Source organism: Arachis duranensis, chromosome 8, assembly GCF_000817695.3.
Source record: "Arachis duranensis cultivar V14167 chromosome 8, aradu.V14167.gnm2.J7QH, whole genome shotgun sequence".
Taxonomy (NCBI): domain Eukaryota; kingdom Viridiplantae; phylum Streptophyta; class Magnoliopsida; order Fabales; family Fabaceae; genus Arachis; species Arachis duranensis.
Genome location: NC_029779.3, coordinates 47,237,165 through 47,255,897, shown reverse-complemented (window position 1 = coordinate 47,255,897; position 18,733 = coordinate 47,237,165). Strand labels below are relative to the sequence as shown.

General features: G+C 37.3%; 2 protein-coding genes across 2 annotated transcripts in view; one reads left to right on the top strand and one right to left on the bottom strand.

The window, feature by feature from the left end:
- Positions 1 to 300, bottom strand: part of LOC110274880 (uncharacterized mitochondrial protein AtMg00810-like) — a 1,343-nt gene extending 1,043 nt beyond the window's left edge. Inside the window, exon 1 of the mRNA XM_021130248.1 lies at positions 45 to 300. Coding sequence (XP_020985907.1) covers positions 45 to 300 — 256 coding nt within the window. The remainder of the gene's footprint in view (positions 1 to 44) is intronic.
- Positions 301 to 3,827: 3,527 nt separating this feature from the next.
- Positions 3,828 to 17,825, top strand: LOC107463380 (uncharacterized). The gene is made up of 21 exons (XM_052253126.1): positions 3,828 to 4,300; positions 4,404 to 4,545; positions 5,028 to 5,359; positions 5,939 to 6,020; positions 6,093 to 6,384; positions 6,744 to 6,802; positions 7,053 to 7,142; positions 7,521 to 7,606; positions 7,680 to 7,778; positions 7,878 to 7,955; positions 13,566 to 13,650; positions 13,781 to 13,839; positions 13,967 to 14,036; positions 14,381 to 14,472; positions 15,036 to 15,098; positions 15,254 to 15,320; positions 15,492 to 15,761; positions 15,992 to 16,114; positions 16,261 to 16,417; positions 16,683 to 17,282; positions 17,654 to 17,825. The coding sequence occupies exons 1-20, from the start codon at positions 3,885 to 3,887 to the stop codon at positions 16,775 to 16,777; spliced, it is 2,757 nt and encodes a 918-aa protein (XP_052109086.1). The 5' UTR covers positions 3,828 to 3,884; the 3' UTR covers positions 16,778 to 17,282; positions 17,654 to 17,825.
- The last annotated feature ends 908 nt before the right edge of the window (positions 17,826 to 18,733 follow it).

Genomic DNA, 18,733 nt, shown 5'->3' with positions numbered 1-18,733 from the left:
ATGTAAGAAAGCATTATTGACATCCAACTGATGTATGGGCCAACGCTTCATAGAGGCCAATGCCAAAACTAATCTGATGGTGGCAGGCTTGACAACAGGGGAGAAAGTTTCTAAAAAATCAACACCTTCAGTTTGAGTGAACCCTTTAGCCACAAGGCGTATTTTATATCGATCAACTGAACCATCAGGCTTGCGTTTGATGCGATAGACCCATTTACAGCCAACCGGCTTAACCCCTGCAGGGCAATCAACAAGACGCCAAGTTTTGTTCAGCTCAAGAGCATCCAACTCATCTTTCATAGCACTATGTCAATTAGAGTGTTGATTGGCGTCCTTAAAAGACTTTGGCTCAACGTCAGAATGTAGAGATAAAAGAAACTTTTTATGTGAAGATGAAAGAGAAGAAAAAGACATAACTGAAGATAAATGATACTTGCACTTTGAGGGAGATTGATTTGTAGAGATGAGAGAGGAATTACACAAGTAATCAGAGAGATATGCTGGAGGTCGGTGAGGCCGGTCGGAATAACGAGGATGGGGTTGCTCGGGTGGTGAAGAAGGTGACGGGGGATGAGAAGGTGATGGTGGACTGGTGTCTAGTGTGGAAGGAGAGATGGGTGTCTGTGTTGAAAGTGATTCGGTGGTCATGGGTTCAACTTGGCTAGGTAACGATAGTGAGGAAGAGGGAGAGGTTGTTGGAGAAAGTAAAGAACTAGGTGGAGTTGGGTCAATGGGTATAGGTGAGGGTTCAACTGGAAGACTAACTGAATCTTGTTTTTGAGAGGGTGTGTTTGGCAATGTTGGGATGAGTGTATGGAATTGGGCATTTTTTGTGACTAAGGGCAAGATCATTTCATAAAAAATCACGTTTCTAGAAATCTCAATTCTTTTATCTTCTAAAACATAAACAATATATCCTTTAAAACCACTTTGAAAGCCAATAAATACAGCCTTTTTGGCTCTTAGATCAAATTTTGATCTATTTGCCATTAGGGTAGAAACAAAACATAAGCATCCAAAAACTTTAAGGTCATGATAATTTGGTGGATGATTGAATATAATCTCAAATGGTGTCTTAAAATTAATTGCGGATGATGAAACTCTGTTAAGTAGATAAACAGCATGTCTAACAACATAAGACCAAAAAGATGATGGTAAATTAGATTGAAACATAAGAGCACGAGCTATATTCAAAATATGTTGATGCTTGCGTTCTACCCTTCTATTTTGTTGAGGAGTTTCAACACAACTACGTTGATGAATAAATGCCCTTTGAAGCATAAAAATCAGGTAAAATAAATTCTGGTCCATTATCGGAACGAATAGTTTTGACTTTGGAGTTGAATTGTGTTTCAATTAAAGTAATAAAATTTTTTATTTGATTTTGCACTTCTCCTTTTGATTTTAATAAAGTAACCCATGTAAAGCGGCTAAAATCATCAACAATAGTAAAAAAATATTTATGATTATGAATAGAATTTTGTCGAAATAGACCCCAAATATCAAAATGTAATAAATCAAAACTTGCATTGGCTTTGTTAAAACTTTGAGAAAATGAAAGTTTCTTTTGCTTAGAAAGATGACAAATGTCACAAGCCTCATCATGATGCATAGAGATAAAAGGAAATTGTTTATGTAAATGATTAAGTCTTTGCCCAGAAGGGTGTCCTAAACGAAAATGCCATATATTGGAAGGTGTAATGGGTGGAGATTGGATGGAATTTATGGAATGTGTAGTGAATGAATTTTTACCGAAATTGGGTTCAAAGACATATAATCCCTCTCTCATTCTGGCCAAATCAATCGTCCCCAAATTGTTGCTCTGTAAAGTGCAAGAAGAAGATGAAAAAGTGAGTTCACATATGAGTGCTGAAGTAATTTTTGAAACAGAGATAATATTAAAGTTGAAATGAGGTAAGTAAAGAACATCATGAAGAACCAAGGATGGTGAAAATTGAACGATGCCTTTATAAGAAACAGTAGCTTGAGAACCATTTGGTAAATGGTAAATGAATAATAATAGGAGAAATTTGTGTGTAAGAAATAAACCAAGACAAATTTGATGCAATGTGATCTGTGGCACCAGAATCAATTATCCAAGTATTCAAGAATGAATCTCGATTTGAAGAATTATTAACAGTAGAAAAAGTATTGAAATAATAAAGATAATGAGTAGTTGGACTTGGCAAAAGCTCAAGTTGGTTTGAAGGACGAGCTTCTTCATTGAAAGGAAGTGCCATGAAAGAAAAGTGTTGGGTTGACGAAAGGTCCAAAAGAAACTCCGAATGAAGTTGCTGTTGTGCCCTTTCTCCTTGATCCATGGATGTCAGCAGAGCTCAAGAGGAGCTCTGATACCATAATAAAACGGAAAGAGTATACAAAGATAATAAAATTGTGAAAGAATAATGAAAGAAAAGAAAAGATGAAGAAATTTTATTGATTGTTGATTGATTGAATTGTTCACTATGAAGGTAAAACTAAGTATATATAGAGCATTAGTCTATGAAAGATAAAAGATAAGATAAAAATAAGGTAGAGATAAAGATAAAAATAACTATAAGATAAGATAAAGACTAAAATTATAATTGAATTTTTGTATTTTGTTGGGCTGAATTTGTGGGCCGTGAGACGTCTTTATTGTTGTCATGGGCTGAGGTAGAAGAGTGATTTAATAATGATTTCGTTTTCTTATCTGTTGTGTAGTGAATTTGGCAAAGTCGCAACAATGATATTTTCAATTTTGATCAACCTTGGTCTCCAACTAAGTTTCAAATATTTATATACAATTCTTGTCAAGATTTCAACAAATCAGTTCATGTTCGAGAAGTTGGTGTCCCTCATTTTTGGTTGATTGATTGGGTAGTTCTACCGGTGAATAAGTTTAAGATAAACTGTAATACTAGTTTTAGGGAAGATATTATTGGTTCAACGAGTTTTAGTTGTATCATTAGAAACTTAGTTGACGAGTGTATAAAATGTTGTGCTAATTCTCTTTCATCTAGTTTAATTTTTAGACAGGAGTTTTTTACTATTTGATCGGATTTAACTTTGATTTGGGAGATGGATTTTTGTGATGATATTTGTAAAATGAATTGTCTCAAGATTATTCTTCTTATACAAGCTACTTGATGCATTGAATAAAGATATTGTAGAAAAAATTCAACATATGATAATTAGAGATTGGTGTGCTTCTCTTAATTCAGTGCTCCGTTCTATTAATATTGTTGTTGACTCTTTAGTCAAAGAAGCTGCAAGGCATAATCAGCCTTATAAAGAATGGACTACTCCTATTGAAGATATCAAAAGGCTAATCCAAGAAGGATTTAAGAAAACTTTTAATTTTTCAGTTGAAGAATTTACTGTTTTCTTTTTATTTTTCTATTCTTTGTTAGACAAAAAAAATCATTTTAGTTTAAAAGAAATACTTTTGATAAAATAAATTTTGAAAAAAAAAATTACATTTACTTTTCAAAAATAATATCGACAAAATAAACCAAATATAAATATTAAGTGAATTTTTTCTAATTTCTTTTACATAAATGACAAAAATTTTAAAATATTTTTAAAAAAATCTAACAATCAAATGTTTGTCATTTATAAAAAAAAACATTTTTTCAAATTGAGATCAATTTTAAAAGATTATAATGTTTTTTTTATAAATATTTTTTTGCCCAAAATTGAATATTTAGAGGGAAAAAAAAAACCCCATAGTTTACCCAATTTGCAGGTGTGTTTGTCGAAGATCCTATGTGAGGTCATGTTGGAATAAACTGGTACTTAATGTTAATAACTTAATATTAATATTAACATTTAGTTTAATTTAATATGTAAAAACCCTAAACCCCTGAAGGTGGAAACCACCGGCGTCTGAACCCCCAAAAAACATGTCCACTCTTGAACCTCAGCTTCTGCACTTTCGCGCCTACGAGCTCCGCCTCATCCGCTGCACCCTCACTCCTCCTCCGCCCTCCGATTCCCCCATTCAATCCCCGCCGTCCGATCACCATCTCCACACTCTCATCAACCACCTCCTTTCTTCCATCGAGTCCGGTTCCTATCACCAAGCTCTCACCTCCGACGCTTCCAGACTCGTCTTCGGACTCGCCAATGACTCGCCCCTTCCGGACCCTGTCAACTCAGTTGACTCGGCAGAACGATTCTACTCCGAGTTGCTCCACCGCGCCGAGTTCTTCCTCTTGGACGACTCGGTCGGCGACTCCGACAAGGCTTACATGGCGATTCTCGTGCTGTGCATCGCTGTCGCGGCATTTCTAGGGTTCACTCAATGCAACTTCACCGGGTACGCAAATTTTCAAATGCTACTGCTTTTTTTTTTCCGTTTCTTTCTAATTTAGCTGAGAAGTGTTAGCTGAATATGAATTGGAATTTGGATTTGGATTTAGGCCTATGAAAGGTTTACCGCGATGCCCGTTGCCTATGGAAGGTGGCGGCAGTGGTGGTGAATTCGCAGAGTGGGACAATTGGGCTCGCAATCAGGTTATGGCTGCTGGCTCTGACTTGCTTGGAAAGTTCTCCAATCTTCAGGTACATTTTAAGCATTAGAAGTCACTGTTCCATACATTGCATACATGATTACATTGTGTATTAATCACAAAAATGGCTTCGTTTAATGAAATACGGAGATATTTTAGTTGAGCGAGAGATAGTTGTAGCATGAAAATCTCTTGTTGACATTAGTGTTGTTTGCCATTGGAGTGAATTGCTACTCTGGCCTAGCAAGAACAAATGTTATGCTGTTAAAACTTAAAAGTTGATAATTTGCCAATAACTTTTTTGTTTGGGTGCTGGAACAAAATCAATGTGGTAGGTACTGAATGAGCAATATTTGAATTTTTGAGTTGCTGAATGATTAACAAAGTAACTTCTAATCGTAGTTGAATTTGAAATAGGTTGATTCCATCAGAATTGTAGGCCATCTCCACCCCCCTCCCTTTTTCTTTCTCTCCCTCTCCATCTCCTCTCTTTCTGTTTTCTAATTTTAGTTTTGCACATCTATTGTTTTGTAGTACATAGTTTTTTCTAAGATGTTGCTTATGCGGATGAAAGATTTGTCATTTCAAGGAGCCATATCTTCTGCATGTGAGATTAGAAGCCTTTCATGGTGGCTTGCAAGGGTTTTGCTTCTTCAGCAGAGAATTTTGGATGAGCGGTCTTCTTCTTTGTTTGATCTTTTGCATGTCTACCTGGGTGAGGCTTCGCAACAATTTGGCACTTCAGAAGGTGTTAGAAGTTATTGGGATGCTAATTTACGTGATGGAGAATGCTTAGCTATTGTCTCCATGTTTCATTTAGAGGCTGGAATTATGGAATATGCCTATGGACGAGTAGATCCTTGCAGGTTAGTTATTCTGACGTTTTATTCTTTTTTAATTATTGTTTTTATTAATATGGTTGATAGTCAATTCTTTCTTTGGCATGATTAGGTTGACAAATATTCTTAGTATAATTTGTTTGGCTGTTTTTGATGGGAATGGAAGGTCCACTTCATTCCAAGTTACTTTCAAGGCTTGCATTATGTACTTGTATATAGTGCAAGGACTTGAGAACATTTCAAGATCGATCTCTGTGTGTAATGCAGTAGTTTATCTAATAGAAGTGAATATTGATTTTATTGCTTTGATGACATGCATTTGTTCGTTCTTGTCAACTTCGAACAGGAAGTTCTAACTTCTAACCCAATATGTTTGACCCCCTTGACCTCTTTCACATTTTTATTCACTTTTAAGGACTTTCCATGAAGTAAAATATGAGTTGGAAATGCAATGGGTTTGAAATATTCAAATTAACATGATTCTTATAATGTTAGAAAACAATTGTTATGAAATTTTCCTTGGGAATACTATTTGAATGTTTAAATAACTGGTACTTTTGATTCTCCTTTGATATCTTTCAATGCTGAAATACCTTTTTGCATCAGGACACATTTTGAGTCAGCTGAGATGGCAGCTGGGCTTCAGCTTTCAGTTACTGGGGTGCTGGGTTTCCGTACTGTACATCAGGTAAACTTAGTAACTTGCACAATTATTTTGCTTGACTGAGCATGCCTTCTAATATGTAGTTCTTGGGCATAGGTAGAACCAAAGGCACAAATGGTACTCGTCACAAACACATGCTCATCAAACAATGCGGATAACCACTCTTTGATGGGTAATGGCACACAAAGAAGAGATTCCAGCTCTGGTGATGCATCTGACATACTTATGACACCAAAATTGTTAGGAAATTACGATGACACTAAAACTGGGTCACAAGGAATAGAAAATGGTGCTCAGACTACTCCCAGTTTGACAGCAACACAACAGGCTGTAATTCTGGCACATTGCCTTCTAATTGAGAAGAGCTCCAGACATGATGAATTGCAGCGTAAGTTGCCTTGAAAATACCTCTGCTTTGGGGGATAAAGAGGTCTTCTAGCCTATATATGGTGTTTAGCTAAGGTTAAGATGTGAAATAAAGAATGGAAATTGGATTAGATAATGTTGAACATTAATGGCTTTACCTGTCTATAGGTCTTTATCTAAGCCCCCTTTTTCTTGAGCTATTTCTCAAATGAATAAATTTTCATTGTGGGTGCGCGCAAGAGGGAAGGGGGTGATAATTGCTATGAAATAGCTATTGTGTTGATAAGATTTTTTTTACTATAAACTATTTTAGATACTAAATAACCTAGTTCATAAAACACATTAATTCACTTAATTTCTGGCTTGTGAAATGTGTTTCAGGATGGGATATGGCTCCTTACATTGAGGCAATTGATTCCCAGCATTTGTTTTATTTCATTGTAAGTGTGCTGTCAGTGTGTTTTCATATTCCCTTGGAGATTCAGATTTTTTTATATTTTAAATATAAAATTTCAGGTAGTCCTGAGTGAAAACCTAGTTTTTTCTTCATTTTTTTAAAATGAGGCTTTTCAATGTACCTAGAAGGAATTTTTCAGAGCGAAAGGCTTTTAGATTTTTTCTTTCAATCTTCTCTTATTTTGTATTATCCAAAAATTATTATTTGTTTGATAATTTTCTTGTTTGCATCAGATACGATGTTTCTGCGATATCTTGCGTATACGATGGGAATCATCTCGAAGTCGAACAAAGGAGCGTGCTTTACTGATGATGGAGAATTTGGTACGAGTTATGTTGATTGACATGTCAATATGGGATCTCTAAGTGTATATAATTTTTCTGACATATCTTTCTCTTGTATGCTTTTTTAATTAGAGGTGACAATGTTATAATTTTTTGCTACTAAAGAAGATACTATACTTGCATTTTATGCTGACCAAAATTGGGCCATTCAATCTGTACTGTACTACCTTGAATTGAAAACCTCAGTCAATTAAGTTTCTTTCGGTATTTTGCATTGAAAGAATCCATATTTATGTAAGCATCCTTTCTATTTTGTTGGTGCTAATATTTCAACATGTGAATTGTCTTGATTTGTTCATTGTGGTTTAGATTCATATAGCTGCAGCAGTTGATAAATATATACATCATTTTTTGCAGGTTCAACGTATTTCTGAATCTTCTCCAGTTGTAGCAGAAAGAATTCCTCTTAGTTATAATGCCCCCCCCCAACCCCAAAAAAAAAAACCAATTTCCTTTCTTATATGATCAAAAGTTAGATAATTCTCAATCTCTAATGTTTCCTTCCTACCAATTTAGGGAATATGGTGAGCTTTTGGTTCGCTGTGGTTTAATAGGGGAGGCAGTGAAGGTATTTGAAGATTTAGAATTATGGGATAATCTTATATACTGCTACAGGTATGATAGCTGAGATGAAAAAGTTGAATGAATTGTGTTCTCTTACAATTCACTCATCAAAGCAGTGAAATCTCATTTTATACTTGATTTGGAACTCAGCTTATTGGAGAAGAAAGCCACAGCTGTTGAACTCATCAAGAAACGTCTTTCAGAACGACCCAGTGACCCCAGATTATGGTATGTTTCTCGGCTTATTTTATTTTCATCTTACGTATGTCATTGCCTAGACAATTTGATCCACTAAAATATAATGTTTGCTATTACTTGCTGATGGACTTTGTATAACTTATTTCAAATATCAGCAAAAAATAACACTTGCCTTTTTGGTTCGTCTATTTTTTTTTGGTGACTGATAAATGGAACACAAAGAACGACTAAGGGAGAAACCATCTCCATCCTAATGGTCTCTTCTACGACACTACAAGGGAGATAAAAGTCAGCATAAGATTGATAATGTTTAGCCGCCATCTTCGCAAGAAGATCAGCTGCGAAGTTCGCTGTCTGCTGTCCGCTGACTCAATTGAACATGCACCACCCAATTGCGCTCTAGCATCTCATAGATCTTGAAAAGAATATCATTATCTTCCCTTCTCAACACAATTTGGTTATTATTGATCCACAAATAAGCCTCCAAACAATCTGTTTTGCAAATGACCTCCTTGTATCCATTTTCCCATGTCAAACAAAGACCCCCTCCAAATTGCAAAGAGCTCACACCAAAGGATAGGACCCGTAGGAATGCTAGCTGAACAGCCCAACAATCAATTACAGATACTATCCCGCACCACGCACCCAAAACCATCAAGTTGATCTTGCTCAAAGAGACTAGCATCACAATTTATTTTAACATTTGTTGGCGGAGGGCACCAAGAATCAATAGAAGTGGTATGCGTAGTCACCTGATTAAGCCCCTTAGCCAAGATGTATTTAGATGCTGAATGTCGAGCAAGCATGAGAACCTTTTCCTTGCTCCAATTGTCATTTGGATTGAAAACGTCATTCTTCCTATCCCTCCAAATCCACCATAAGCCTGCAGCAAAGATTGCTTCGCTGTTCTGGAGATTTAAATGAAGCCAACTTCTAAAATCCACCAAGGCATCCCATCTCCTCAATCCCACATTCAAACTTTCCCAAATTGGCTTTACTTTATCACAAAATCTGAGGCAGTGCTCAATAGTTTCTAGAGCTTCATTGCATCTAGGACAAAGATCAGGTGGTGTCATACCTCTTCTGAATCGGAAGCTGGCAGTGGGGATGGCACCATGCAAGCACAGCCAAATCAAACCCTTGACTTTTTCAAGAATACTCATACGCCAAAGCCACAACCAATTCTCATTAGGGTCTTAGGCAACCTTTCTTTTTAGAAGCAATTCATAGCCATCCTTTGTGGAGTAGACCTTGGTAGCATTAGCATTCCAAACCCAGGTAGCTGTGTTCCCTTTCTGCACGGTTGGGTTAAAATTTGAAAGATCAAGCTTAAGAGCCTCTGGAAGAATTGTACAAAGACCATCCAAGTGCCATCCACCCCCAAACCACACGTCGCCTAAAGAGAGACAAGTGTCTGAAATATGAACAAAAGGGACCTCATGAGCAAGACTCCCGGAAGGTCTCCAGGGATGATACCAAAAGGATTGAGTTAAAGGGCTAGTACTCCAAACATAGCCATCACTTAGTCTATCGGCTGCCTTTGTGATGTCACGCCATATACCTGAAGTTTGCGTAGGACACACAAGGTCCAAACTCAACGTTCCATGCACGTATTTAGCTAACATAATGCGCACCCAAAGTTTGTCCCTCCCATGAAAGAGTTGCCAAACCAATTTACCAAGGAGGGCAATATTAACACAATGAGCATTTCGAATTCCTAGACCCCCATACCTCTTGGGTGTAGTAACCGTATTCCACCCCGCCAAACTCAAGCACTGCTCATCTGTCTTCTCTTTCCACAAGAAATTATGCATGATAGCATCAATCTTAAAGCACACCTTGTTGGGGATACCTGCATTTGGTAAATGGGAAGAGAAGATGCCACATATTTTATAAGACAAAGTCTGCCGGCTCTATTAAGGAGACAATCTTTCCAACTAGCCAATCTGTTCTTTATTTTCTCCACCGACTCCGGGCAAACCGCTCTAGTTGCCCTCGGATGGCTAAGATTAACCCCCAAGTATTTGCCTAAATTATTGGCAAATCTGATAGATGACACACCAGCCAGCATGTCTTTACTACTATTCGGTACACTCTTAGAACAAACTACCCTGGACCGCTGGACTTCCCAATGTTCACTTTCATGCCCGAGGCCTTGCAGAACAGATTCAAAGAATGCATGATCTGTTGGACTTGAGTTCTGCTTGCTTTACAGAAGAGAAGAAGGTCGTCCGTAAACATAAGATGTGAAATATGAGGACCCCTCGGAGAAATAGCAATCGGGTCCCAATCCCCCGAGTCCACTAGGTTAGAAATAGAGCAGGCTAACATCTTCATACAAAGAACAAAAAGGTAAGGGGACATCGGGTCCCCTTGACGGAGCCCACGTTTGGGTTGAAAACCTTCTAACCTACTAGCATTCCAAAGAATTGATAGGGATGATGCCTGAATACAATTCATAATGAGCCTCCGAATAGAGGTAGGGAAACCAAAACAACCCAAGGTATAATCTAGAAACTGCCCATCTACCCTGTCATATGCTTTTTCTAGATCAATCTTGAAAGCCATAGCACCCTTCCTGGACTTAGTTTTCTTCAAGAAGTGAAGCACCTCTTGTGCCACAATAATGTTGTCAGGGGCTCCTCTCTCGGGAATGAAACCACCGTGATTCGGACTTATAATATCAGATAAGAAAGGTCTCAGGCGACTCACTAGCACTTTAGTCACAATTTTATGGACGACATTGCAAAGACTGATAGGTCGAAATTCCTTCATTCTACTTGGGGAGTCCATCTTAGGGATAAGCACTATAAGAGTTTCTAACACGGAGGGATTAAACAGGTCACCCTGAAAAACCCTCTGCACTAAGCTCCACACATCGTGCCCCACAACTTTCCAATATTCCTTAAAAAGAAAGCTTGGAATTTGTCCGGCCCTGGGGCTTTGAGAGGGCTCATGGAATCTACTGCTGCTTTAACCTCCAATAATGAAACAGGTCGGGTCAGGTTCTCACAAGCTCCTTGACTAAGAGAAGGCCTTGGAAACTCACCCATACAACCTACCTCCACCGGATCAATTGAACAGAAGAGATTTACAAGAAAAGCCAACACTTCTTGTTGAAGAAGAGCCGGATCAGAGGACCAAGACCCGTCACTCACAAATAGACCATGTATCTTATTCGCCTTCCTTCTAATAATAGTCTGCATATGAAAAAACTTCGTTTTTCTGTTATCATATCTCACCCATTGTTCTCGAGACTTCTGAAACCAGAGCAATTCTTCCTGGGCTGTCCTCCCTGCATCTTCATTCCTCCTCTTTACAAGCAACATCATCACATATTTCTAGCCTTCTTTGGAGGTCATTGAGCTTGCTTTCAAGATCCCTCTTCTTGATAAAAATATTCCCAAAAACACGAGAGTTGAAATCAAGAGAAGACTGTTGCACCTTCATAAGTTTTCCTTGTAAGTGAGAATTGTTGTCATTCCAGGCTTGTTGAACAACACTCTTATAAGAAGGATGAGTGGCCTAGGCAGCTTGGAACCTAAAAGGTCTACTACCCTTCTTGGCTGGAATTCCAAAGCACCTGATGGGCAAAGGGGAGTGATCCGAGTGCAACCGACTAAGTACTTCTGTAAATGCTTCAGGAAACATAATCCTCCAACTGGTATTACTATAAGCTTCTTGGCCACCTCCCTATGCCCCTGAACCTTCCTAAACCAAGTAAAATTCCTTCCTGTTGTTGCCAGATCAAACAAATTACAAGTATCTAGGACATGAGAAAAATAGCTCCTGCGAGAATCATTATAGAAGCCCCCGTTTCACCTCTTGAGGATGTAAACTTCCATTAAAATCCCCAACTACAAGCCAAGGATCCTGGATAGTCGTTCCAAGAACAGAAAGATGTTCCATAATTCACCACGGTTTGCAGGTTGGGGACTACCGTAAACTGCACTACAAATCCAGGTTTATCCACCCCTATCAATTGCAAGAGACAGACATTGTTCCATGGTTGCAATCACTCGACATTTAGCTTTGCCATCCGAGGATAAAAACCAAATACCCCCCTCTGTGTCCATTGGCTTCCACAATTCCCACCGGAGTAAACCCCAAATTTTCCCAAAACAATTTCATAGTACTAAAGACAACATGGGTTTCAACAAGAATACCAAAAGTAGGATTAAACAAACCTTCTTACCAATTCCTTGCAGTGTACTCGAGCCATCCTGTTAGAGGCTCCTCTCACGTTCCAACTGATCAAGTTCAGAGAATCACTATCCATAAAAACCAGGCTTGATGATGGAACGTCGATGCTAGCCTCTCACGTTGAGGGTCCTCTGTCACCCATCTTGGTTTCTCCCTCCACATTTGCACTGCAGCCATTCTTGTCTTGGGCATGCTTAATCCCTCCATCAGAATCAATTGGTGAACCCTGTAGCGAAGGAGGTCTCCTCCTCTTATAACTTACTTTGATAAACGGTGTAGTAGAATGTGGAACAATGCCATCTTTTCACCCTCAGCCCCCTTTGGTGATGCCACCATACCAGTCTCATCGTCTTTGCCACAATCTCGGGCCACATGCCCAAAACAATTGCATCTTCCACAAATAAGATGCAAGTTCTCATACTCAAAGTTATTCTCAAAGCCATCGATCATAATCTTCCGCTTCACTGGCCGTCCAAGATTGATTTGCACGCTCGTGCATATTTACCACGCTCTGCAGATTTGGTGGCCAAATCAACCTTCATAGGTTTCCCCACCGTTTTTGCTATGTTTAAAATAGCCTTCTCACTGTAGTACCAGATATTAAGACCTGTAATTCTTATCCATACTAGTCGAACTTGATAAGAAAATAGCCGTAACCCACATCCAACACCTCATAGCCACCTTTGGTCCTCCAAACTCCCCTCAGCTTGTGAGTAATGGCTGTCTATCTGAAAGTTTTGCCAAGGACCTTAATGATAATGGCATCCCGATAAGGTGCGGAAAGGATCTCTCTCGCCTCCAGTGAATTCCACACTAGGGATCTCCCCGTCTGTGATGACTGCTATTTTGTTTGCGTCAAGAGAATCCACCACATGAGAAACCCTAGCCGAGGAGTCACCCACCACTTTGTCTCGAAAAGAGACCTTGAAAGCCTCTTTGTCCTTCAGAATCTTCTCTCCATCTCCCATACCTGGTACTGCTTCTCGCCCCCCATCCTTCATGATTCCAGACCCTCCACCTTCCTCCAAAACATTCTTACCTTTCACTCCATGATCATCGATACCCTTTCCTTCCAAGACTCTCACCCCGTCACCCTCGCTGCGGTCTCCCCCGCTCTCCCCACTCATTGTGTCCTTTTTTTGGTTCGTCTATTTATGAAAAGGAAGTCTTATTATAACAGAAGTTGCTCACCCATAATTTTTAGATATCCCAAAATAGGAGCTTTAATGGAGTACTGACTTGTATTTAGATTACATATGGCCTGTACTTTTTGTTGGTTGGAAGATATTTGTTAAAGATTATTTGGCTCATCTTGTTATTTAGTTTTTTATTCGATTCAATCATGAATCAGTCATGATGGGTGACATGCTAGCTGGCACTATACAAGATTTTATGAATAATTTATTTCACCTAGTGCTAACAATTTCTAATTTCTAGGTGTTCATTGGGTGACATTACGAATAATGACACCTGTTACGAAAAGGCTCTGGAAGTTTCAAATAGTAGGTCTGCTAGAGCTAAGGTGCTCCTGTGTTTACCTTCTTTTGCTCGTTGCTGCCTGTGTGCTCTACAAACTTTCTTATGCCATATTAGAAAATTTTAAACTAAGATTATTATCTTTTTAACAAATTTCGTTATTCTTTGATCGATAGCGTTCTCTGGCTCGCAGCGCATACAATAGAGGAGACTACGAGACATCTAAAATTTTGTGGTGTGTGCTGTAACCTGAAGCTTTTCCCTATGATCCTTGCCTTTGTCAACTATTATTATATTTATAGTTTTTGGTGTTTTGACAACATTGCTATTTAGTGTGATGTGCTTTTGTTCACTAATTTCAGGGAGTCTGCAATGTCAATGAACTCTATGTTTCCAGATGGTTGGTTCGCATTTGGGGCTGCTGCATTGAAGGTGAATGAAATAATAATAATAATTGTAGTAGCTATTTTGGCTATTGCCACCATTGACATGTGGCGACAATCTACTAGTATTAGGCCAGCTTTGGATAATTTGACAATTAGTTGCATGTGTGCACAGATTAGCACAGTAGCACTTGCATAGCTGTGTATGGTTGTGTATGCAATTGTATATCTGTGGCATCACCTGTTTGGCCTGTTAGGATGGGAACAAAAGTACTCATGCATTTGTTATGCTGACTAGGCTTGTTCCCTCCCCCTCCCCCAAACCAAAAAAAAAAAAGAAAAAATACATTTTTGTTATCCCATGTACTTTAAACTAACCATGAAATTTTACAGGCACGGGATATTGAAAAGGCTCTGGATGCATTTACCCGTGCGGTTCAACTTGATCCTGAAAATGGGGAAGCTTGGAATAACATCGCTTGCTTGTATGGAATTCTAGCTTTCTTGTCATATTTAAAAATTATAAAACAGCTTAAGCCTGTTTAGTTTGAGTGCCTTTTTTTCCCCTCGGTGTCTTATTTAGTATTTTGTGAAGGAGTAAATAATAATTATTAATTCTCAGTATTCTCTTTCAAAAATCTTTAACATATAAAGCAAAATGAAAGAAAAATGTGCATTTTTATCATTAATTGGAAACATAAAATGAAAATAGAAAATGTTTTCTAAATCCGAGTTAACTCTTAGTTTGTTACATGACTTGTTTTCCAGCAAATGCGCTCGCATTTACATGTGCATAAGTATCTTTCCCTTTTTGCATCCTTAGAGTTTGAGCTACCTAACTAATATATACAAAGTCAATCTAACTGTCCCGAAGTGAGTTTGACATTGTAGTAATTTTTCATTTTCAAACTGCTTTTTACCATGATTCATTGTCGTGATCTGTACGAACAGAACTCTTTTTCAGAAAAAAAAAAGAGAGATTCAATAGTGGTTCATTAATTATTTTTCTTCTAGAGTTTACTTATTATGCAATTCACTTTACATGCAGGCATATGATCAAGAAAAAGAACAAGGAGGCCTTCATTGCATTTAAAGAAGCCTTGAAGTTCAAGTATTATATTCTTCCCTTTTATTAAACTGCTTTAAAGATATTTCTGGAAAAAATATGCTCGTATACCCGGTTGTGTGTATACAGCATAGCATGTGTATTAGTTCACAATCATTAAAATTTGGGGTTCATAGTAACATAATGATACTTGATGACAGACGGAACAGCTGGCAACTCTGGGAGAACTATAGTCATGTTGCTATTGATGTTGGCAATATCAGTCAGGTATTTGCTGCTTTCCCATATTCTTCTGTTGATCAAAACCAGTATTAGTTTTCATTACACATGGATATCATCTTCTATGTAACAAGAAGTATGAAAGATGAGATTTGTTTTCTCTGCTGTTCCATTATCTTCTGTTCTTTGTCACTCATCAAGTTTTATAAATTCTTTTAGGCTCTGGAAGGTGCGCAGATGGTTTTGGAAATGTCCAACAATAAAAGAGTAGATACAGAACTACTAGAAAGGATCAGAACAGAGGTTGAAAAGAGGCGCTCAATAAGTAATTCGGTGCCTTCTGTTGCAACTGATATTACACATAGTACAGATAAACTTCAGTTAGATGATTCTCAATTAGAACTTCAAGACCAATCACAAGCTTCTGATGATGGAAGATCACGTGAAACTGAGCAATTGATGTTGTTACTTGGAAGAGTTCTGCAGCAGGTATACGATTATATTAATCTTCTGTTTATGTAGATTCCTTTTACTCAACGAAGAGTGTGGTCAATATGCACTGCCAACACCTCCAGAGGGGGACATGGGAAAAGTGGATCATCTGCTTATTATAAATAGTATTGAACTGTAATAATGTTTCCTATGAATGTTCAAAAGTTGATGCAAAAGATAGTTAGCACACAGAAATGTTCAGTTTAATATTTAATTCTCTGATGCAGATAGTTAAAAGTGGGAGTGGATATGGACCTGATATCTGGGGCTTATATGCAAAATGGCATAGAATGAATGGAGATCTCATTATGTGTTCTGAAGCCCTTTTAAAGCAAGTTAGATCACTCCAGGTATGTCTCACATGGTTGGTTAGATAGTTCTACCTTTACGCAAGAGTAAGAGTTATATACCTATGTCCGGTATCAAAGAATCTGTGCATTTGTATCGCTACAACTATGGTGAAATTCAATTTTATCATAGTATTATGTTTTCTTAGGGATCTGATACTTGGAAAGACAGAGATCGCTTCAAGAAGTTTGCAATAGCATCCTTGGAACTTTGCAAGGTGTACATGGAAATTTCCTCATCTGCTGGCAGAACTAAAGAGTTATATACAGCTGACATGCATCTGAAGAACATCATCAAACAGGCAAGATGTTTATTCTGAAGTTAACATCAAGTTCTTCTTTACTACATATAAGCCATGGTTTCGCGGTTTCAGTTGTGTGTTGCAAGATCCAATACAACACTAAATGGCATTACAAATACAAATAAGCCCTTTGAAACCTGAAAATAGAAACTGGACAACATTTTTTAGTTTATGGGCTCTGCCCGCTTTCATGCTACAAATAGAAATATGCTTTTCCAGCATGTTGCTCATCCTCTAAAGTTTTTTAATTTTTTATTTATATTCTCAGGCTCAGAGCTTCTCTGATACAGAAGAGTTCAGGGATCTTCAGGCTTTCCATGAAGAAGTGAAGATCAAACTCCAATCGAATTCAACGCCTACCTAAAATACTTGTGGAAACATGATCAGATAAGTTGTTTCTAACTAAGGTTTCATTGGTATTCCTAAGATCAGAGGCTAACCCATCAAACTTGAATATATTAAGAATGGACATGTTGCTTTCTGCATCCATCAACAGAAGAAGTCTAAACTCTAAAGCTTTATTATAGAATCCTTGATTTGGATGATATATGCTGAAAGTAATCAAGGTGTGCCTATGTATCATATCATGTGTGTTCTATATTTAAAAGTGAGAGAAGTGTTAAGTTTTTTGTGATGTTTAGATGCAAAATTCATATCTTCTTATTGTAACAATGTTACATGCTTGTAATAACATGATAATCTTTATTACTAAATTACATGAAGAGAGTTATAATACTCAATGTAGATGATGTTTAACAAACAGTGAAGACGTGTTTTTGATGTACAGTTGGTGAAGGTTGCAATACACACAAAATCTGCAATTTGAGAAAATGAACTAAACAGTGCACACTTATAATCTAAAGATCAAGGTATACATTGTTGCCAATTTGCCATGCATTATATTTTAGAATCCTCGTTATCATGCATTCATGCTTACTCTTTCCTCTGCCTGACCAAACATCCATCCATATGAAGAATTAGGAACATAAGTGCTATACACGATAGAAACTCATACATAGTGGAGATAAAAACCAAGCAAGAGCTTGGTAAGGTCCGAAACAGAAACCGCATAATAAAAACATAGCAAATCTTTAGAGCAAATACATATATTCATTAGTAACATCCAGTTTTCAGCAGCAACCCCTCTTCTCTTTATAGACATATTTGCCAACGTTTCTTCGAATTTTTGTTGTGTATAACAAAGACCATAAGACACTAAGACTTGTATTTTTCACATTAGGATGGATGAATAGCAGCTGCTGGGGTATATGGTACTAAACGTTCAATCAATGCGTGGTTTGGTTAGAGTTAAGTTGAACTCTGAGAAAAACATAAATATGCTAGTACATACTAATATGGTTTGTTCACTTGCAAAACTCAACACGAGAAAGATTGACACATGATTTATGAAGATCTTAAATCCCGTCGAAGCCATATGCCTTTTTCTCAAGTCCATTTGTATACAACTGTTTTATACACCTTTTTTAGTATTAAAAATGATCGATAAAAAATGAGAGGATATAAAAATGTCTTTTATACCATAAAATGTTATTTTTGAATAGTATAATCCAAATTATACTGTAGAAGAGATTTTGATGAAATTATCAAAATAGGTTAGGCTGCGTTTGTTTATTGTCTTTCAAATACATAGACAGACACAAATACACAAAGAAACATATACACAAAGATATACAAATTTTTTATTGTGTTTGGTGATACTGGACAAAATACATCAGTATAAACTAAATATCTATTTTACTCCTATATCATCACCAATGAAATAAGGATGAAAGTAAATTACTAAAGATAAAAGAGTAAATATCTGTCTCATCAACGAGTCTCCGTGTTTCATCTTTTTTGAAAGACACCAAATGCATATATTTTATGTATGTTTATGTATCACCGTATCCTTTAAAAATCCGTCTCTCAGCAAATAAACGATAAACATGTACCACTGGATCTATGTATTAGTGTCTGTGTCCCATCAAACAAACACAACATTATTGAACTAAAAGCTGGCCACTGAAATTTCCACTGTCACCTCAACAAGTCCTAGCAGACATGGAGAGTTGTAGGGAATGGTTGAAGAACTTTAAAAGAAAGTATTAAAGAAATAAATTTTGAAATATTTTAGACTCACTCATGCGAAGGATTGAAAATTACGAATAATGATAGCTACATATCCTTTCCGATGACAATATCCGTAGGAAGTTAATAGTCAAAATCGTCTTTGAAAGATATCTCAATTTCTATATGAGTTCCCGAAAGATAAAGTTAATCAAAATCGTCTCCGAAAAATGACAGACATGACCACGTTAGT

What these genes read in the sequence shown, in the direction of transcription:
- LOC107463380 (XM_052253126.1), top strand. Translation starts at nt 3,885, where the DNA reads ATGTCCACTCTTGAACCTCAGCTTCTGCACTTTCGCGCCTACGAGCTC. An exon ending in TACTGATGATGGAGAATTTG is followed by an intron (nt 7,143 to 7,520) that starts GTACGAGTTATG and finishes CATTTTTTGCAG; the next exon opens with GTTCAACGTATTTCTGAATC. An exon ending in TTGGGGCTGCTGCATTGAAG is followed by an intron (nt 14,037 to 14,380) that starts GTGAATGAAATA and finishes GAAATTTTACAG; the next exon opens with GCACGGGATATTGAAAAGGC.